The 22,829-nt window shown below is 44.6% G+C and overlaps 1 protein-coding gene across 2 annotated transcripts in view; it reads left to right on the top strand.

The window, feature by feature from the left end:
• The window catches only part of Casq2 (calsequestrin 2), a 63,836-nt gene extending 44,126 nt beyond the window's left edge, over positions 1–19,710 (top strand). For both annotated transcript variants that reach the window (XM_021265740.2, XM_004853793.3), the window contains 4 exons: positions 3,152–3,206; positions 15,473–15,573; positions 17,324–17,398; positions 18,462–19,710. In XM_021265740.2, coding sequence (XP_021121399.2) covers positions 3,152–3,206; positions 15,473–15,573; positions 17,324–17,398; positions 18,462–18,668 — 438 coding nt within the window. In that variant the 3' untranslated portion in view covers positions 18,669–19,710. The remainder of the gene's footprint in view (positions 1–3,151; positions 3,207–15,472; positions 15,574–17,323; positions 17,399–18,461) is intronic.
• Positions 19,711–22,829: the final 3,119 nt, after the last annotated feature.

Below are 22,829 nucleotides of genomic sequence, written 5' to 3'. Positions count from 1 at the left end.
TTTCTAAGAATCCTGCCAAGGGACGATCAGTTCCAGATGCTACTGTCTACGTGTCTGTAGCTCCCCAAAATTCCTAATTTGAAATGCTAGCATTCAAATACTGGGGATCCCTGAAACATTACCAGAAATCTCTGCAGTAGGTTCCAGTCTTCCGATCAGTGTACAATGCAGGCCCAAGGAAAAAAAATAACTAAAAGACAGAACTAAGAGACACAGAAAGAGGGATACCAGGATAAGCAATGTCAGTGCAACCGACAAAGGCCCTGGCCAGTCCAAGCCACTGATTTTTATTGGTAATCAATTGGGGTAAAGGTGAGCTATGTGCAAGGGCAGAACTATGTTCCTATGTTCGAGGATGTGCAGTTGTGCAGTTTCTATGGAAATTAATGTAAACAAGGCTCATAAAAGACAAGACAAAGCATTCTCAAATTAGGGACAGAATAGACAAAATACATGGCTGTAATTAGAACGTTGTCCTTCTAGTCAGAAGGTGTTTAGTTGTGGGAATGGAATTTGGGTGCGAGTTACTCTGACCTCAGCACATGGGCTTTGGCCAGACTCATTTCTCAAATCAAGCCAATTTTGGGTTTAACTCTTCACAGCTTTCACTTTTACAGCCTGCTTTGAGCATAATCAATATTTCGATTCGCTGCACTCAAGTTGTCTTATTAGGAGGTGGGGACTTTGAGGGGCCCTCAGGTCATGAGGGCAGAGCCCTGATGATTGGGATTAGTACCCTTATAAGAGAAGCTCCAAAGAGCCAGCCAGTTCCTTTGACCTGTGAGAACACAGCAAGAAGGTACCATGTATGGAGCACAAAGCAGCTGCAAGCCTTTATCTAACACTAAATCTACCAGTGCCTTCAGCTTGGACTTGCTGGGGACTACAAGTGGGAGAGACAAACCTCATCAGTCTCTTTTGCTTATAAGCTGCCCAATTTATGGTATTTGTTATGGCAGCCAGAGTGGACCAAGACATTGGGCTTTGGGGCCAGACAGAGGTGGCTTGAATCTCACTTATGTCACTATTAGTTCTGTGGGCTTAGGTAAATCATTCTGACTCTTTAAGATTTAAATGTGACTTTCACTGAGATTTAGAAAGGAGACATTTTCAAAGTACTTAGACAAAAAGGCAAATGGCAGATATTGTTACCATGTTAATCATCATTGTTATTTGAAGGCATAATCCCTTCTCTCAGAGCTTGATGTCTACTTGATGAGGGAAGATTCATGAGATTAAAAAGACAATTTTAAGGCAATGTGAGCTAAAGCCAAAATGGGTGATCTGGGTAGCAAAAGCATCAGGGATCAGAGAAGGCTCTTGCTTGACCCTGGGCTGGCTAGGTCCTGTGGTCAGCTGCCTCCTCCTTGTCAATTACACTGGGTTCTCACCATATAGCCCCACTCAGGGTTTGCCACCCATGGACTCTTGCTCTGTGGGTTTATTACTTAAAATACCTGGTAACTAGCATGCACCAGCTCCTTCACAGGTGTTCAATACAGGTTCGTGCGCTGAATCTGTGAGACACACACAGAGAGGGCTCGGTCCCTTGGTTACGGCTCTCCATCCAGGGACTGTGTCGGCCTGGGGAATGACAAGCATATTATAAGCAGCCTCTTAGAAAACGAATATGGATTCTTAATCCTAAAACCAATTTCCAAGCGCGTTCTAGAAGGGCGCCCAGAAATGAGGCCCGCTTCACAGAGTTAACAGGGCTCACTTCCAACTGATGGCAGGTGACAGAGACACAGGGCTGCCTAATGAGAACTGATCGGGATATTCTGTCTGGCGATAATAGCAAATGTAAAACAGTGAAACCTCAGGCTCCCCTTCTGGTAGCTGTCGGATTTGTGTAATAAACTGGCGCGTACACATATATATATCTGTAAATTTCAATTCCCCTGAGAATCTGACCGAGGCAGCTTTCTCTCTCCTGCTCTTAATAATAATATTTTCTATTTAATCTCTTATAGAATTTCTCGAAGTTTTATCCATTTCAAAAGCAAAGAAAAAAATTAGCATTTAGATAGCATTGCACCAGCATTAAAATCAATTGAAATAGAAACTGAGATCAGAGGAGGGTTGAGACTCTTGCAGATTTTTTTCCCCTATAGAATGATTCTGACATTCAAGGTGCCCAATAAACACCTCACCGTGTCCCCCATAATCAGTATTCACTTGGCCCTGCCCTGAGCATCCATCTCACACATATTCCTGTTCACATCCTGAGGATCACATTTCTTGTCAGAGAGGCCCCTCTGAACTCCTGCTCTTCCTTCTCCAGGAATAATGAATGTCCAGAAGACACAGGCAGGTGGTCGTTTCTGTCCAAGACGTGGATACACAACGTGCCCCTCGCTTGCCTTATAATTTGAAATACTCGCTCCACTTTCTTTTCCTTGCCCCGCCTCACAGCCACACCCACCATTCTCAGTAGTCCACGGGCCTAAATTCCAGAGTCTCTCTTCCCCTACTCAGGGAAATGCTGATACTGATTTAGCAAGCTTTGGGTTCAGAGCAGAAAGGACTGCAAGGAAACCACCTGGAGCTCACAGTCGCAGAGGGGCCCTCTGATTACTGCATGGGTCTCACTGCCTCGATCAGAGGTGTTGTGGGGTCAAGACTTGTGCATGATTATTGTGTGGACAACAATAGCCACATCCTAATTGACCTGGAGGAGTCCTGTCTGCTGCCTGTCTGGGCATAACTTCGGGATCTGTCAGCAGCTCTCCAAAGTTTCCAGCATCTGGCCCATCGCTGATTATCTCTCCTGTACCAGAGCAACATCACTGAGTGGCCTCTGGAGAGCTGGTTGCCCTTGGAGCTCTGATAAACCAGAGTCAAATTCTTCCTCATTTTGCCTTATGCTACTGCTCTTCTAGACCCACGAGACCACAGGAGAGAGACCCACCGAGTGCTATGATCTTGTGCATAGTTGCTGTTTTCCTGTCTTGTAAACTCATGTATTTGAATCCCCGATCAAAATTCCATGCATCCCTGCAATCTGGTTATCAGTGTTCCCTCCCTTAACGTGTACCCTGCCTGTTCCTCTCTGCCCCCGTCATCCCCTGGGCCCCAACATTTCCATCCCCACCTCCAGTACCTTCCTTTCTATCTCTCCACCTGAGATCGTACTTCTTTTCTCCTACAGGAAGATGATTTGAATGGGATCCACATTGTGGCCTTTGCAGAGCGGAGTGACCCAGGTAGGAACCCCAATCTGTGTGGTGAGGCAGGCAGGCGGCAGAACCACTGAGCCAAATCCCCAGCCCTGTGTGGCCTTAGCAAGAGCAGACTTCCGGCCTCCGTCAGCTCTTGCCTTCTCTTCCCTCCCCTCCCATCCACAATGGGGCCACAAGATATCAGACACCCTCTGGTGGTCGCCGGTTCAGCACCGAGTCTGTCCGCAACTGTGCACACCCAGGGAAGAGCAGGTGTGGACAGATGGGAACATCTAATATTCTACTTAGAGGCTCAAACTGAGAAGCGGCATTGGGCACTGAGAAGGGTAACCAAAAACCCCATCCTTACAAGGCATGTGTGTATGTGTGTGTGTGTTTCTGTTCACGTTCAATATTTATTTTCCACTTTTGTGACCGAGCCTATACAAATCACTATCCTGTATTAACCTAATAATAAAGGTGTCCTTGAACAGTATAAAACTATTTCCTTTAATAATAAGGAAAATGAGAAAAACAAGCCATTTATTTTAAGAAGTGCAAAATGACCCTATAAATGGATGAGTAACTTTGTTTTGTTTTTGCAATTTGAACAACTTTTCCCTGGCTTCCCTCTTTCAAAACCTATAGAGAGAAAAGTGCAGAAAAGTTAATTGAACAGGGGTTCAGCGTCCCCGTGGTGATGTCCAGTGAGATATAGAGGCCCCAAAGTGCAAATGAGCGTTCCGAGATGTCTGTGGGGAGATTTGTGATGATCCAGAATCCACCAGGGAAGGTGAGGAATTTCAGTGGCACTGGCTTAGCTGCCACACCTTGGACACGAGATGCTTTTGTGGACACCAAAACCTGACAGTGTCCAGACTGCAACCACCAAGGCCACCTGGACTGCAGGGAGCACCGTCATGAGTGCATGATTTTATGGGGCTCTGAGCCAGCTGAGATGTGCCACCAGGCCAGGGAGGCACTGTGCAGGGTAATGTGGGACTGTATGGTGTTTGTCAGGGACCTGAGCCTCCTTCTCCATAGATGTGTCTAGTCTGGACATTTGATATAAACAGAATCATGTAATATGAGATCTTTTGTATCTGATATCTTTTACTTAGCATGCTGGTTTAAGGTGTATCCTTTTAAGGTCTATCCATGGCATGCTGAAGTATTTCAGTACTTTTTAGGGCTGAATGATATTCCATTGTACCAAAACCAAATTTATGCTCCAAGTTATCTGAGAGTTTCCTCCATTTATTTTATTTATTTTATTTTATTTTATTTATTTTATTAAATTGTTTAATATCCACTGAAGTGCCAGATTTCCCATCATAGACTTGCAGAGTTGGAAAGCCTCAAGGAGATCTAGGCCTTCAGAAAAAAAGTAGGCAGTGTAATTTCAGCTTCTTTTCCCAGGCTCTGGTTGCCCCCTCTGCCTCTGGGGAGAAAATAGCAAAGAAACTCAATTGCCTAAGGTTTACAAGCTACAATCAAAGAGAATTGGATCCCTGGTATTGTGTGAACACCAATGAGGCTGCCACCGACAGCCGCCTGCTGCCCGTCTCCAGGGGGCTTCCACCCGCCTCCCCCATCCCACCCTCCATTCCAGGATTGCAGGGAGGCCTGTCTGGCCCTCCAGAACAATAGAACAAAGGCCTCCCTGAAGTTGCCGAAACCTGTTTGACAGAGATTGCTGGTGGAATGAATCAAGCTCCTGAAACTGCTTCCACCTCCTCCCTACACAAATATCCCTGGGCCTGAAGCGCTGCCTTTCCCAGGGTCCAAGCTGAGGCTTGTCACGGGGAAGCTCAAGCGATCAATGCACTGGGGGTAGGCGTGGGGGCGCCCCCAAACCATGGTCTTTCTGCAGCGGGCTCAGGAGCTTGCCACTCAGGTTGGGAAAAGGAGGGGCTTTTCTGAAAAGATCCCAGGGTTGGTGCCGTCCCTGTAGTTAGTGATTTACCTGCAGGCACTGATGTGTAACCGGGGACAGAGGCCTGGCTACAAGTCTAGGAATTTCACTCCTGCACAGGCAGTTCCTGGGATTCCTTTGCTCTTGCTAACAAGTTATTCTCTATTGCCTAATCAGACCACTACCCACCTACCAAAGAGGAAAGTTATACATCCAGGAACACTTACAGCTCTGAAACAGAAAGCAGTAGAGAGGAGATGTGTCCAGGGCTTTCTGTAGATGATCCCCTTCAGTCCCAAAGCCACTCTGTGATATGTGTGTCATCACAGGAGGAGAGTCTTAGAGGCTAAATAACTTGCCCACTCCACTCTCAGTATCTCAGCCAAGAGTTACATTCCAGCAGGCTCACTTGACTTCTAAATGCCTCTGAGTATGATGAAGCTGGTGGCGATTAGTCACTTACAGTATGCTTATCCGACATAACAATCCCAGGAGGGAGGTTCTATTTTTATTCCCATTTTACTGCCGAGGCTGAGGAAAAAGTGGAATTAAGCTGAGGGTTGTCTGGCTTCCCAGGCCTCACCCTCAACCACAAGGCCCCCTGCAGGCTAATTTACACCTTGACTTTCACCACCTTGACTTTCACCTCTACCTCCAACATTCTCAAGACGAGAGAAGGAAAAGTCAGGCTACTTCAAGGACATGCTCAGGATCATAGGGTTATAGGCACAGCAGAAATGTGAGTTTAGATTTCCTGAGGGCTCCTTCTGGTCGCCACCCACCCTCTCACACACCTCCCCCGCTAGCGGCAGGTTCTGATCATGCCCAGTGCTGGTGCCGTGGAAGGGGCAGAGTGGAAGGGCAGCTAGAACCAGGAGAGTGTGCATGGAAGTGAGAAGACATCAGAGCCGCCTAGAAGCTTGGGTGTCCAGTTAGTGAAGACAGTTAGTGAAGACAAGTCCGACTTCCTCCCGCTTTCCACTGTTGCTGTCAGATTTGGAATCTGACGTTCTGAAGCAGCAATACACACCTATCCCAGTGACCTGGGTCCCCAGGGACTCCTGGTGCAATCTCAGGCTTCACAGCCAGAGTTTGTGTTCGACTTTGCAGAAAGCTGAGGATGTCAGTGCTCAGGGAGAAGGCAGTCTCTGCTTCCTGGCCCTGGAGCCTATCTCTAGGTTTCTCTCACTGTAAGGTCCAGTTACAGGGCCACAGGCAGGCTGACTGGGAAGCTGTCTCCTGGGCTCTCTCCTCCTGCCAGTTGCCTGCTGCAGCCCATCTTCCCCTGCCGGGAGCTTCTTTCCAGCTGCTGGGCTCAGAGCACCAGCCAGAGTGCTTGTTTGACAGGTTTGAAAATGAACGACTCTCTTCCCTGCCACCCCCAGATGTGTCTGCATCAGGCTGACATCTTCTTTATAACACTTGATGAAAGGTTTGCAAAGCAGCATTTCTACATGAGTGCGTGCTGGATGGATATCCTCCAAGGGCACTGGGAATATCAGCGTTAACAAGCTGGAGATGCAAGGACAGGCTGCTGTCTGCGAGCAGTGGAACAGAATTAGTGATGGGCCCTGGAAAGAATTCTCCAAGCCCTGTTGCACCTGACCTTCCACAGGCCTTGCATTCTTGTAAAAATGGTTTTGAGACCGATTGTTAAATTTTGCTTAGCAAGCTCAATATTGAGTCTTACTAGGTGCTAAACATTGTGCCAAGCGCCTTACAAATATCAATGCATTTAATCTTCACACCAACCCTATGGGGAGGGACTGTTAAGGTCATGTTCCCAGTGTGCAGGTGGGGAAAAAAGGGTACAGAGATGTTAAATAATCCCCAGCTCTAACGGCTAATTGCGGCAGGACGGGGATTCAAACCCAGCATTCTAGCCCCAACTCTGTGGTTTATAACTACCACCTTATGCTTCTTTCAACATGAAAATGATTCATTTGACTTTTTCACCAATACTGGGATCCAAGAACCAGGAGAAGACAGCAGAAAAGAAAAGGTTAGGTAAACAGCGAGATATTCCTACATCTCAGATGCCAGCGCCAAGCATGGGGACCACATAATGTCCTGCTCCGAGTAGTTGTCTCACTGTCAGATGGCCTCTTAGAGATTCTGTCCCGTCAAGGAGAGCTCCTGGCCTTTTCTGCCTTCCTGAGGCTTCCCACAAGGCCAAAGTTCAGACAGTTCTGCTTTTGGAGAGTATCACACTTAAGGAAGAGACTCTGGCCTGAGAACCATGACCCTAACCCTAATTCTAACCTGCAAGAGAGGACCCAAAGGTGTCACCTGCCTTATATGCTTTTGTGTCTTGCCGCCTATCCTGGGCCTGAAACATTGTGGGTACTGAAAATATACCTACCTGAGGAAAAAAATGAACTTTTTCCATCAATGAAGGATGAAAGTAGTAGGACAAAAAAAACCCTTAAAAATTAGTGAAAAGTTGATAGGGGATGAGGGAGGAAAAGGAAAAAAACAAAAAGAAATTATAGACCTTTCTGCACAAGTCCCACTTTCTTCCCATGTTGATACTAGTGTCTCCTTATTGTCAGGAAACCCAGGACAGGAACAGGTAGTTGTTTTCTGCATTTTCAGAGGAGGAAATGGAGGTGTTAGAGGGGTTGAAGGACCTGCACGAAGTCTCCAAACTCCAGACCCGATGTCTTCTCCAGACATAACCTCCGAGCTTCGTGATGTAGGGTTTCCGTATCACATGGGTGGTGGTGGGACCACGTGCTGGGGTGGTGGCTGCCCCAAGCCTAGGCCTCTGTTTCCAGGCAGAGACCCTGAGCACCATCATTTCCCGTGATGTGCAGTCAGGGAGACTCCTTCTAGTGCCTTGATGGCCTGGGATCAGCATGGGCGGCAAGGGCAGAGTGGGCCTGTTCACTCCGGGGCCATGGCTTGGTCCTGGACACATGCGCCTCTGCCACATGGGCCTTCGTCCCCAACATGGCTGTGCCTGGCCGAGAGCTGATCCCCCAGGACTCAGTGTTCCCACCAATCCCTGCCAGGGAAGCAGGAAAGGATAATCACCAGTTTTGCTTCCCACAAAGATATGATTCCCAGAGGCCACTCAACTTGCTGTGAGAAATCTTCTGGCCCAACATGCATCCCTCGGCACTCTCCCAGGACTCAATACCATGTGGCTGAGAAGGAAATACCGTTCTCACTGCCCTCTTCCTTATTTAGGCCCATCTCTGAGACTCCAGTTCCTCTCACGGCCATCCGGAGGTGAACCTGACCAGCCCACTACAGCTGTGGGCAGGAGAGAGCCAAAGAGCACCATGGGTAGTGAAGGAGGGACTCCACTTGGGCTGCTCCATGGGAAAGGCTGAAATAGCACCCAGGCTATTTCCCCCATGGCCTAGACTCCGCGTCACTGTGTCAAAACCTTCACACAGGGCTTTGGGATCTCAGGCACAAACTTGAGGGAGAAGATGACAGCAATACTGGTAGGGGCACAGAGGCTGTAGAGGCAGATGGACAGTGGAAATGGTGCTAGACATGCAGACGGAAGACCTAGACTCCCAACTCTGGCTCTTACTCATATGTGATGTGGACAAGTCACTTTCTCTCCCTATGTATTCTTCTGTAAAATGGGGATAATGAAACCTTCCTAACCACCAGCAAGCCTAGATGTGAAGATTACATGCAGAAGTGCTCACTCAGAACCCACTTAAGTGTTCAAAAATACTCATAAAATAAAGGTCAGGCTGCATGATTACTGACTTTACATAAAGTTCAACATCCTGTGTCCATAAAGGAAGAAATTGGGAAATGAACTTGCGGAAAAGGAGATTTCCTAAGGGGTACTATGTAGAGTAGATTCTTGGCTGTTGAGGATTATCAGCTCTGTAGTAAGCCTTTATGAGGACCAAAGGGCCTTAGTGATAGACATATTTAACAGAAAAGACAGACAGATGTTTTGGGTAAGGGCCATTCACTTGCTTGTACACTTAGGATGTTCAGGAGATCCTTCTGGCTTTGGGAACTGGTGCCTCTCTAAGAACCTCAGAAACAGTCCTCTACTGTTATGTCTAAATAGCTTTTACCCTACAAGTCTGTGACTAGTATTTACCCATTATTCTCTACCTGATTGTTTTTTTAATGTTATGGGCTATTCCTTTTGAAAGATACATGGTCAGAATCTAAAATGGTGGTAAAGGATACTTTTATTCACTCCAGGCTCACTCATTCACTTCTATGATTGAATGTGCCTCCTAGTCCTGTGTCTAATACTGAACTACAAAAATGAAATAAAGCTTCTTGCACCTGCTTTCCTGTCAGAAAAGGTGGCTCCATAGTGACTGTTTCCTGGCACCTACCAGTCTTACAAAGAAAACAAACTCTCCCTAGGCAGAAATGGAACTTAAAACTTGCAGTTTTAGCAATTAAATACATGTGACACTGGGTTACTTCCTTTAACTCAGCTTTTCTTGATGGATGCAAAGCCACCGAAATAGATGTGCTCAAGGCTGGAGGCAGAAGATTGCACACCTTGGAATCAAGAATACCTAAGTGATGTTGAACATTTTTTCATATATTTATTTGATGCTTTTACTTCTTGTTCTGAGAAATTTCTGTTCATTTCAGATGCCCGTTTTTGAACTGGATCATTGAATTTGGGGGATCTGATATTTTTAGTTCTTTATATATTCTAATAGTAGTCCTTTGTCTGAGGTGCAGCTGCTAAAGATTTTTTCCCACATTGCAGATTGTCTCTTAGCTCTGTTGGTGGTTTCTCTTGCAGTGCAGAAGCTTTTTAATAAGATGAGATCCCAGTTGTTAATTCTTTGTGCTAGTTCCCAAGCTACTGAGGTTTTGTTCATAAAGTCTTTTCCTATGTCAATGTCTTCAAGAGTTATACCTAACTTATCTTCCAGCAAGTTTAGTGTTTCTGTCTTAATATTTAGATCTTTAATCCACTTCAATCTTAGTTTAGTGCATAGTGATAGGTATGGGTCTAGTTTTAATCTTTGGCAGGTTGAAATCCAGTTTTTCCAACATCATTTATTAAATAGGCTATCTTTCCTCCAATGATGGTAGTTGTCTCCTTTGTCAAAGATGAGGTGGCTGAGTATGTCTGGAGTTGCTTCTGCATCTTCTAATCTATTCCACTGATCCTCAGGTCTGTTCTTTTGCCAGTACCCTGCTGTTTTTATCACAGTAGCTTTGTAGTATAGTTTCATGTTTGGGATTGTGATACCCCCAGCCATGTCTCTGTTGCTTAGAATTGCTTTTGCTATTCTAGTTCTCTTATGGTTCCAAATGAATTTTTGGATTGTTTTCTCTAGTTCTGTGAAGTATATTGTTGGAATTTCAATCAGCATTGCAGTGACTCTATATAGCAGTTTTGGAAGTATGGCCATTTTCACTGTATTCATTCTTCCTACCCAGGAGCAAGGGATGTCTTTCCATTTTCTTGTATCCTCTTCAATCTCTTTTTTCGGAGTGCTGCAGTTTTCAGGGTAGAGGTCTTTTGGATCCTTTGTTAGACTGATTCCTAGATATTTCATTTTTTTGGATGCTATTGTAAAAAGAATTGATTCCCTAATTTCTCTCTCAGTGAGTCTGTTATTTGTGTACAAGAAGGCTATTGTTTTTTGAGTGTTGACCTTGAATCCAGCTACTCTACTGAATCTGCCAATTAAGTCTAGAAGTCTTTTGGCAGAGCTTTTTTGGGCTTCTATGTGAAGTATCATATCATCAGCAAATAATGACAGTTTCACTTCTTCCTTTCCTATCTTTATTCCTTTTATTTCGTTCTCTTTTCTAATTGCTGTGGCTAATGTTTCCAGAACTATACTGAACAGGAGTGGTGATAGTGGGCATCCTTGTTCCTGATTTTAGCATGAAAGTTTTGAGTTTTTGACCATTTAGTATGATGTTGGCTGTTGGTTTTTCATAGATAGCCTTAATCAGGTTGAGATAAAGACCTTCTGTTCCAATTTTCTGTAGGGTTTTTATCATGAATGGGTGTTGGATTTTGTCAAATGCCTTTTCTGCACTTATTGAGATGATCATATGGTCATTCGAGAGATGCAGATGAAAACAACACTAAGATTCCACCTCACCCCAGAAAGAATGGCTGTTATCAAGAAATCAACCAATAACAAATGCTGGGGGTGGTGTGGGGAGAAAGGAACCCTTCTCCATTGTTGGTGGGAGTGCAGACTGGGGCAACCACTGTGGAAATCAGTATGGAGATACCTCAAAGAACTAGAAGTAGAGGTCCTATGTGACCCAGCTATTCCCCTGCTGGGGATCTTCCCAAAAGAATTAAAAGAATCATACCACAGTGATATATGTGCACCCATGTTCATAGCAGCACAGTTTGTAATAACTAAAGCTTGGAAACAGCCCAAATGCCCAACAACTGGAAACTGGATAAAGAAGATGTGGGGTTTTTTTATAAAATGGAGTACTACTCAGCCATAAAGAAAGAGAAAATAGAGACATTTATAGCTAAATGGATGCATATCAAGACCATACTCTTAAGTGAAATAAATAGGACACACACGTGTAAATACCGAATAGTTTCTCTAGTGTGAGAAACTGAAAGTGTAAATAAGGGTTAAAATGAATAAAATGAATAACTGATAATTTGAAATAGGAAAAAAGGTCCAAAGACATAGGGATGAAGGAAGGGGACGGGGAAAGGAAAAAAGGGAAAGGAAAAACTATGAGAAAAGAAAAAAATATGGAAATGAAATCTAGGTCAATAGGGAAGAGTGGAGGGGGTGAAGGGCACACAGTTAATGGGGAAAAAATAAGAACTAAGATACATCATGTACACATACAAATACCCAATGATAAATGTAAACAAATTGTATACCTAAAATGTACCAATAAAAGAACTTAAGAAAAAAAAAAAAGAATACCTAAGTGAGCTAATGCCTTCAAACAAAGGAGCTAAACCCAGCTCTAACCCTGTTAGGGAGGCAGTGTTTTCATAGTGGCACCAGCTGACAGAGCTGCCCCGAAGCAATCACCTCATGATCTGTTGTTTTGCAGGGTATTTTTGTGAGCATCTTCTATACCACATGGAGCTAAGACTGCATCTAACATTCTCCTGGTACCCAGAACACAGCACCTAATACACATGTGTTGAATGAACAGATGCGAATGGTAGCTCACTAGCTAGAGTGGTGGCTGCGGCTCACTGGGGAGCCAGGCAACTGTCTAGTGCTTTGGAGACCTTGCATACACAGGCACCCTGTGAAGTAGCTGCTATCGTCACCTCACCGTTGTATAACTTGCCCGATGTCACACTTCAAGTGATTTGGATCAGGGTCATTTGGACTGGCTCAGAAGCCCTGTGTTTAAGTGTTGTGCTGCGCTGCATCCCCAAAAATGGACTCTGTTGTGTTATCGAAACAGTCCAGGGCCACAGATGGCTGTCCTTATAGAATCCATCACCCTGAAGTTTAAAAGATTTCCACTGGACCTGAAAACTTCTCTGGCTTTAATGTCAAATCTCATTTTATTAATTTCTTTTTCTGTAAATGGTTTTTGAGCTTTCCTTGCTTTTTTGTAGACTCAAAGGACATTCTCTACACAAAACCCTTTCCTATTCTTAAAAACTGGCCTTAAGAGGCTGGGAATTTAGCTCAGTGGCACCACACCCCTGCCTCACAAATGCAAGGTCCTGAGTTCGATACCCAGTACCCCCAAAAAACAAAAACAAACACAAAAAGTGGCATTAAGCCATGCTTTTGAATTCTTTTGTTTACATAAAAATTCTACTCCATAAAAATTCTACTCTGATTTTTTCTTGAAGAACCCAATTTTTATTTTTCCATCTTTCCCTAAACCTGTTCTAGAATGTAAAGAATGTAGCATATGTTCTTGCATTTAACTTTTCTTTTTATAAATTTCAACATCACATGAGTTTTTTTTTTTACATTATAAACAATAGGGCCGGTGATGTAGCTCAGTGGTGCCACCGCCTGCCTCACAAGCGCAAGGTCACGAGTTCGATCCCCAGTACCAAAAAAAAAAAAAATTATAAGCAACAGCATTGTGTTGTGCATTCCTCTTGTAGTTCTGAATACAGATATGCAAATCTACAACCCTGAGCATGGACAGTCTCTGCTTTTTCTTCGTGTAAATCAGTCCCAAACTGCACTTCAAGTTTACTCTTTACTGGAATCTGGGTCTATGTTGTTGAATTCCATCGTCTTTGTGAATTTTAAATTCATCAAGATCATTTTTACACTTGAATCGAACCTTCCAGAGACTTACCACGTCACTTCAATTGTTATTTCCTTTTTTCCTTTCTGCTGCTGAAAGCAATAACTACAGGTGTTTTGGAGGAATTTCTCCTTGTGGTCTGTGTATTATGATCCATGGATCCATGGATAACTGTGGATTTCCATATTTTCCCCTCCTGTGACATGGCCACATGCCCACAGGAGGAGCTACAGTGTCTATTCATAGCAGCCACTGACACTCTGGATGGGCTCGACCTTCTAGCCATACCTCAGGCAGTTCACTCAGCAGGAGCAGTTCCCTCACCCTACCTCTACCCCTAGCCCCTAAATAACAGTGATAAGAACTCTAAAGCAGAGGTGCTACTGATCTCAGGTGACTGTCAGTAATCTCATGTGCAATACGGAGATGGGCACAGATGGAACAACCACTTAGGCCAAACTGCCGTCAATGCAGGAAGAGGCTGAAGAAGGTAAAGACTTTCTTCTTCCCTGAGGAGTCCCTCTGCTTTCCTGGTAATAGTGCCTGAGGAGGCTGGCAGGATCTGTCATTGTGAATTAGCAGCATTTTAAGTGACTACAGCAACTCAGGTGGAGCTGCTAAGAATAGTGTGCATTTTGCCTGTAATTTATTAGAGAAGAGGAAGTGTAAGTGATACCTTTACCAAGAGGCTGAACTAGGCAAACAGGAGCTACCATGACCAGAGAGGGGAGGCTTGTTAAACTAAGGTCAGAGCTGAGCCCAAGTTCACTGGAAGCCCAGGAAAAAAAAATTTTGCAAAGGGCAGTTGCCAAACTGAAGTGCCAAGAGGTCAGCGAGGTGCCTGCCTAGAACATACACATTTCAGGCCACAAATTCAGCAAAACAAGAATGGAACCTTGTTCAGAACTAAACCTAAATTGATGTTGAGATGTACACCACTGGGTGGAGAACTGTGTGACAACTAATGGTCTCCCAGCCCCCTTCAACTGTTCTAAGGGACCAAGATCTTGTTGGTTCCCAGGCATAGTGAGGTAGTAGGGTCCTAGTCCTCTGTCCACACTGTCGTCATTCTGTCTGTCTTCTGGCCCTTGTTCCTGCCAGGTCACCACTGGCCCTATCCATCTCACCTGCAGGAAATTATCAGATCTGTCTACTATCTCAACTTTGTACACATTCCTCAGAAGTACAGACAACTTGGGCTTCCTGATGGACTTCTCTGGCCTAGTACTAACAGGTTCCCCGGAGGGTTCCGGGGCCTTTTCATTTTCCTGAGTTTCATTCTGAAAAAAAGAACAAATCCTCAATACTCTGGGATTCCCTAAACTTATGGAGATTCTATGTGTGGACACATAAGCACACATGGTTTGTGTTCCTACAGGTACACACACACACACACACAGCTTATGTCCTCTGGGACCTGTCAGAATCTAAACACTCGTCTCTGTTCTTGCTGGGATTGGGGGAATGGTGTCAAGGGCTTACAGTTTACTATCTCTTACTAAATTTTTTTTCAAAATTTTTGTTTATGACAAAAATCGTGTGCTTCCAGTTTTCCTCCAAGGTTTAACCTTGAAGCTTAGAAGTCTTGTCTCTGCTTTTCCTATGAATCATTCCTCCCTGGGGCACTGAAGGCTGCTGACTAAATAGAGGGAGGCCAGAGTAGCCTGACCTGGTGAGGGAGGGAAGGGGAGCCCCCTTTACCATCCCACAGCTAGGAGATGACCGTGGATCAGAAGTGCACTTAGTGTGAAGGTTTGAGGAATCTCAGGTTGCAGAGAACCAAAGGGCCAGACTTAAATGGTCTCGGTCCACAGAGCAGAGGCTGTGGAGCACTCTGGGGGACAGCACACACTCTAAGAAACCACCAAGGGCCATGAGGACAGGCAGTCCTCTCATTTGGGACTGACCTTTTGCACTGAGACAATGCTGACAAATAAATGCACCTTGGCTTCCAGTTAGAAACCAGCCAGTTCCCTGAGACCTTTCAATTTCTTTATTCAGAATCTGTAGTGTTTCCTTTGTATAAGCTGCTTTGTGGTTGGAGCTCTCCTCTGACTCATCTTATAGACTAATCCTGTAATTGAGGGTGTACACCAAAGAGCCCAAGAAACCCTCGTGGAAAAACCACGCTGCCACTCTGCCCATGAAAAGAAGCCATGTTCGCTCAGGAGTTACTTAACCTCCTTGAATCCTACTTCAGATGGCTATGAGTTCCTGGAGATCCTGAAACAGGTGGCCCGGGACAACACCGACAATCCTGATCTGAGCATTGTGTGGATTGACCCGGATGACTTTCCTCTGGTGAGTGGCTCTGGCCAGGACCCCATCTCTGCTGCCCTTCACATTCCACCGTCATGTTTAGCACGAGGCCCTCAGCAGGAAGGAGGTGATGAGCTAGGCAAAGCACTTGAGGAAACCGGGGCCACTCCATGCAGTGTGGGAGGCCCTGACCACACTGAACTTGGCCTGGTACAGTCACTGAAATGATTAGACTTGCTACTGTTCTCACTCCCTAGAGACCAAGTATTGGGGACTCTCCGCGGGGCCCACCCCGCTCAGCTGAGTGGAGTCCTCCTACCAGCAGCTCCATAGTTGCCTCTTAGCCCACCACCAACCCTCTCTGCTCTTGTTTCGTTTACTGGGTAGGGACCTTCATTCTGAGGCAACCTGAATTACTCAGTAATAGAAAACAGAGAGAAATGTTTTTCATAGAGCTAAGAACTTGGTGGAGAGAAGGAGAAGCCTCTTTGAGAGCAAAAACCCTGCCTTTCCTTTCCATACTGTGCTCCCCAGGACCTGGCTTCGTACCCAGCACATGTTTCAAATATATGAACTTTTACAGTCCAAAGTTAGCCAGGCTGGATGATCAATGGCCAGAAGGCTTTGATTGTACTTAGTTTTAAAACAGGATGACAGAATTTGTACAACCTCAGTAATAATGATAATGGGCAGAGCTAATATCCTCTACTGTATGTCTGGAACTAGAGCAGGTTGTTTATATGCATCATCACAGATAATCCCCTTAAAGCCCTATGACACAGGCACTATTAGAATCCATATCAGATAGAGGAAAAGAACGACAGCTGGTGGGATTGAAGCTAGTATACAGTAGACGGGATATTCCAGTCGAGGTCTGTCAATACCAGATCTTGGTTTATTGATTGCTTCCGGCAGAGCGAACTACTGGTAAGTAGTAAAAGTTTAGTTATTCTTATCAGTTTTATCATTAAGGGATTATTATTCGTTTTTGGATCATGACTGATGATACTATAATCAAAGGGAAAGTGGAGGGGTTTTAGCGATCTCAAGGGTCCTGATGCCCCGTGCTACATAGAGAATGGGTGAATAAAAGGCAGAGATTTCCATGACACTGGAGGCCAATGTCATAATTCAGGGCAATTATAAGAAAGTCATGCCCATGTAAGGCTATATATGAGACATTTTTAAAAAAATTTAGCTCCTGTCAGGTTGCATTTCCAGTTTACAGGCACCATATTGTTACATTAGTTTGCAAATGGTCTGAAATTCTCCTGGCCAGTTCTACATGTTTGCCTTGGTTTCTGCAAAGGAATAACCTTGAGACTCTTCCAATTTTCAGATTCTTGAGTATCCCAGTCCCTAGCCGGCCCCACATTTTCCTGAGAGACTTACTTTCCCAGTCATCTCATGTAGCAGAGTGGCATGAGATTGGGAACTTTAAACATGGGACATTGAAAGAGCAAGGGAGGAAAATGGCTCTTTCACCATCGATAAAGAATACAAGAGCCACAAGTAATTTGGGAATCATCATTGGGTCATCTCTGTAACATTTTTCCTTACAGTTGTACAAGCTTTTATATTGTATTTTTCATAGTTTGTGCAATGACATCTTTTATTTAATGGCTAAAGTACTTGAGGGTTGGGCCAAGTCTGCAATTTCTTAAGAGCCCAAAGACCTTCCGCCAGTGGTGACCCAGTTACTGTGGTAGAATGGCAGGTGAGTCCCCCAAAAAGCAGCTTTCACCGGGGATGCCCTCTGCCTGCTGTCTAATCTGATTCTGTGTTGCCACAGCTTGTTCCCTACTGGGAGAAGACCTTCAAGATTGACCTGTTCAAGCCACAGATTGGGGTGGTGAACGTGACAGATGTGAGTGTCTCCTATGCAAGCTTGCTCAGGCCCCTTCACCCAGCCCTGTTGGCTGCACTGCAGCCCCAAGTGTGAGATCCTTAGGAACCCAGCTCCTTCAGAAACAAGGAGAACCCCTGGGCCTGTCTGAACACAGAAACTTGCCAGCATGGCCCAGTCATGGTCTCTGAGCCAGGCCTACTCTGTTTCTATGCCTTTCCTCCATGGGTTCGTTTCCTTGCTTATGGGGCCAGCCTGATCCAACTCACAGATCTAGAACTTTTTACCCAAGAAAATTCTCTAAAAACCCAAGAGCAAGGTCTTTTTATACAAGAAAACCCACACCTGAAGCTGTCACTGCATAATGGGTGCAGCTGTGGCTCAGAAACCCTTGCAGGGAAACAGCAGGCCCACAGGAGGGAAGGATAAAAAGCCTGCACAAGGAAGGGGGTTCCTCGGGGTTAGGCACTGTCCATCGTCCATCTGAGGGTGGGAAAGGCCAGGGAGATGGACTGGCAGAGTGTAAAGAATTTCGGTCCTCGGTCCAGGCATCTGATGCAAATCCACCAAAACAAAACAGAAGTGGGCACAGATACAACCAGGGAAACAGTGGATAAAAAGGGGTACTCACAAAGGACCATTAGAGCCAGAATTAATTATGGTAGACTGTCTTATAGACAGTGGCCAGTTAGCCATGTCCTTTTGCCCATTGGTAAATGTTCAACCATGTGGGGAACTCTACATTTATTTGTTTTGTAAACAACTTTAAAAATAGTCATTTTAAAAATAGGTTAAAATTAAAACATTTAAAGATAGAATAGTATAAGTGCAAAGGAAAAGTTTTTCTCACTGTCTTGTACTTATCCCTAAGTAATCTATGGTAGCATATGTATGGGTAGTGGGATCCATATTTCCTCTTATTACACACATAGGATATGTGCATATCATTCTGCAACTTTAACAATGGGCACATATGCCGCATAGGTGTAGGAAACTGGGGGCTTGCTCAGCACAGCTCAGAAGCCTGTGGTCTGGCACAACCTTCATTCATTCACTTACCCATTCACTCTGTCCCTCACTACAGGCTGACAGTGTCTGGATGGAGATTTTAGATGACGATGATCTACCCACAGCGGAGGAGCTGGAAGACTGGATTGAGGATGTGCTTTCTGGAAAGATCAACACTGAAGATGATGACAATGAAGATGAAGAAGATGATGATGATGACGATGATGAAGATGATGATAATTCTGATGAAGAGGATAATGAAGACAGTGATGATGATGAATAGATCCAACTGCAAATGATTCTAATGTAAACAAAATCACAGCTATCCACTACCATAGAGACAGACCATGGTGGCAGCAAGCAGCCCTGCCCCACACTCAGTCAGTTCCTTTCCTCTTCCAACATATTTTCTCACTCCTTTCTCATCAAGAGCAAATGCCTTTCCAAATCCAGCAATCCCACTTAGCAGGGACAGGAGGGGAATGGGTGCCCTGTCGGCTTGTCTTGATCGTCATGGAACACTTCTCTTGTTCTTCATTACATCATCATGGAGTCACAGCAGTGCCAGAATTGGGCTGTCTGGGGACAATCCCTTAACACCTCTACTCAAGTTTACTTGTTGTCTTTGACTATGATGGTCACAGAACCAATAATTTGCTAACTCAGAAGCCTGGAGGGCCCTGGCAAAACAGATGATTAGTCAATTTATGCCCATATCTAGAACATCAGTGATCTCATCTCCAAGCCTTTTGATATCTATTGAGAGGCCTTGTGTAGGTGTCCCCAACATTTCTAGCATATCAGGATCCTGAGATGGGTGGTTAACTTCTGGCTATGTGACAAGTCTCATATTCACCAGCAGCTGGGGGCAGGGAGACAAAGGACTAAAAGCTCTTAATTTTTCAGATGGGGATAGGCTCACATCTCCAAATAAGTCAGCTGACCTCCCAGCCTGAGCTGGGAACTGAATACCCCTTCTCTGTCACTGCTAGTGAGCCTTCTTATTTAAAATTTGCCTTATCCAGTAGTCAATAACTCTCCATTTATCAGCACTCCCACAGTTGACCAGGGCAACAAAAATTGGAGTTCATAATGATGCCCTGAAACACTGAAAAAAAACCAACTCCAATGTGCCTTCTGGACTAAAAGTTCATTGTGCTTTGTAGTGTTAGCATTGAGTGTGCAGTATATAGTTCTAATTTATTTTTTTCAATCTGTTAACATATGAATCTGGGCAAGTTCTTTTTGAAACTATGGCAATCCTTTTGTGGAATAATAGCTAACTAACTCTGCCATTAAACTCATATTCTGAAAATTTGAGACCATCTTGAAAATCCTATCTTGGTTTTTCTGGTCTTTGGTTTTTCATTCTCATCTGGCTTTAATCCTACTTCTCTATTCTTTCTCTGTTTTCTTTTCAGGCCTCTCTTCATTGGCCTGACCTCCAAATGTTGGCATTTGCAGTGTTTCTCAACTCCGCATACTCTTCTAAGGCACTATCATCTGTTCCTGTGAACTATTACCTGTGCACTAATGGCTCCAAATGTGGGCCTCTAACATTGGCCTTTTGCCTTGGTTTTAGACCTACTCACTCAACTGCCTTTTCACGTCATGGTTTGAGTGCTATTCAAGCACTTCAAACTCGACATAACAAAACCTGAACTCCTACCTTCCCCCACTCAACTTCTCCTCCTGTCTATGAGGTCCCAGTTTGGATAAGTGATACCACCCTCTATACAATTATCTAGATGCCATGAAAATACCCTATTCCTCTCTCTTCCCACAGCATTTTGTGTATGCTCTGGGTCATGGCCCATCATCTACATTATAACAGGTTTGTCCTTCCACTGAATTGTAGGCTCCTTCAATGCAAGAAATTTACTTATCTTTGTATTTCCACCACCTATTACTTTACCTATCACAAAGCAGGTACTCATTTATGGAGTTGAGACATGAATAATTAATCAGAACAGCTATAATTCCCTATCGCTGTTTGTTGGCCAACAGAGCTTATGAGGTGAATCAGTTTGCTTGGGCTGAATATCACTGACTGGGTGGCATAAACAACAGAAGCTTGTTTTCCCACAGCTGCCAGCTAGATGGGTTCCTGGTGAGAGCTCTCTTCCTGGTTTCTCACTGGGTCCTCGCACCAACTCTTCCTAGGGGAATGGGCAGGCGCACACAGGCACACTCTAGTGTCTCTTACAAGGATACCCATCCTATCAGTAAGGGACACCATCCCATGACTTAACGTTCATTACCACCTTCCAGGCTCTATCTCCACATACAGACATATAGTCACATTCTGGGCTGAGGCTTTAACATGAACAGGGTCAGGGAGCCATGTCAGTCTACACACAGGGTCATCTAGAAATTAGTATTTTTCTCCCTATAAAGCCAGGCAGCTGCTTCTCCAGCTGTGCACCCAGGCCCAGATGCACCTCTAGTAAGCTCTTGGGAGAAGCACCTCCAAAGCAGTGCCTGGTGCTAACCTTTCATGTAGCCCATGAGTGCAGTCCATCAAGAAAGCAGTCTGTTTGCAAGTTCAGGAAAATTCCCTTGTTCCCAGGGGTCTGAGAAATGTGCATTAAGTTAAATTCTGTTATAGTGCACCGGGGCAAAGTGGATTGTGTCTGTAAGCAATACTACTACTTAGTTATTACTTTAAACCTTTTAAGGTGATAATTATTGAACATCTATGTGTGCCTGGAACACTATGCTAAGTGCTTTACATATGTTATCTCGTTTAATCCTCATAAAGGCTTATGGGGTATGTCTTGTTATTGTCTTCTTTACAGATCAGGAAACTGGGTGAGATGCACAAGGCTCCAGTAATTTTCCCAGGGTCACACACCCACTTTGAAGAAGTGTAAATACCGTCTAACTCCATATGTCTATTTATAAAGACTTCAATGCCTTAAATTAAGGAACAAAGAATTGCATTTTTAAAGATAGTGTCCAAAGATGATCTCAAGTAAATTTCCCATAACCTTTTTTATTGCTTAAACCAAATGTCCTTTCTCCTTTCATTCGGAAGATATCATAAACAAACAATATTGGAAAGATAGGCTAATTAGAAGTGCAAGATCTGGCCATCTTGGTATTTTAAAAAGTAAGATTCATTTTGTTTTACAGGCCCCATGACCATTTTCAATGTATTTCTGTTAGAAATCATCTCAGAACTTGAGATGAGCTTGTCTTTTCTGGAACACATTTGTGTCCTATGTACTCCCTTGTTTGTATCACCCCGGAAGCCAATCTTGTTAATAATATCACCATCCTGCTACTAGTATTATAGGACATTATCAAAAGATCTTTGCTCAACTGTCTCTACGAACTCAGACACACAAATTCCTCATAAATGCTGATCCCCGAGGCTCTGTCTGAAAACTTAGCACTTTCACTAGGTTTTCTCAGGCCTGCTCAGTAAGCATCAGGCTCACGCTCGAGCTAATTTTAGAAAACTCAGAGCTACCAATGTGCCATCTCCAGAGCTGGGCACTGACCATCTCCAGAGTCGCCGTGGACTGACTCCAGCCAGGGTGAGGACCATGCTCTTCCCACTCCCTCCACTCCTCTCCGGTCTATGGCTGGATGAGTCCCAAGCCCTCGTCTGCTGCCCCTGGCCAGCTCCCTCTGTGTGTCCCACCTGCGCATCAGACCAACAAAACTTTGGGGCTCTTAAGGGGTGCCTTTAGCAATTAGCCCCCTTTTCTGAAAATCTGAACCAAGGGAGAAATTAGGTCAAAATGTTAGCACAAGTTGGGCATGGTGGCACATGCTTGTAGTCTCAGTACTCTGGGAGGCTGAGACAGGAAGATCACAAATTCAAGTCTAGTCCAGGCAACTTAGCAACTTAGCCTCTTTCATAAATACATACATACATACATACATACAACATAAGGGGCTCTAGAGATAATAGCTTAGTGGGAAGGCTTTGAATTTAATCCCCAGTCCTGGAAAAAGAAAAAGGAAAGGAAAAAGAGAAAGAAAAAAAGAAAGGAAGAAAGAAAGTCTAAGATATCACAATTATTATGGAAAAGTATTACTGGGGACCCTAAAGGTCAGGGGAATAGGCTCCCAGCTTCTGGCCTCCAAGTGCAGCTCCCGCAAAATGTGTGGAAAAGACTCAAGCTATTGTTTCTCGGTGGGAGCAAAAGACTGGACCCATGGGGCCAGGGATTTAGCTCAGTGGTGCTGCCACCTGCCTTGCAAGTGCAAGGTCCCAAGTTCGATCCCCAGTACCAAAAAAAAAAAAAAGACTAGACCCTCACTATGAGCTTCACCCTGAGAAAAAAATGCACCAACAATGGTTGCTTCTAATCAGATAAGGAATCAGGGCAGGAGTGCTTTGAAAAAGGTCCTCTTCACAGATGCAGGGGACAGAGGTGAGACACTTCCCTCTGGCAGCGTTTCAGCCAGAAGTCTAGGGACTTTAAGTTGT

Source organism: Heterocephalus glaber, unplaced genomic scaffold (genome assembly GCF_053883595.1).
Source record: "Heterocephalus glaber isolate CG9 unplaced genomic scaffold, H.glaber_assembly_v1.0 deba00001442, whole genome shotgun sequence".
Taxonomy (NCBI): Eukaryota; Metazoa; Chordata; class Mammalia; order Rodentia; family Bathyergidae; genus Heterocephalus; species Heterocephalus glaber.
Note: the sequence above shows the minus strand (reverse complement) of the source record. Positions and strands in the feature narration are given on the sequence as shown.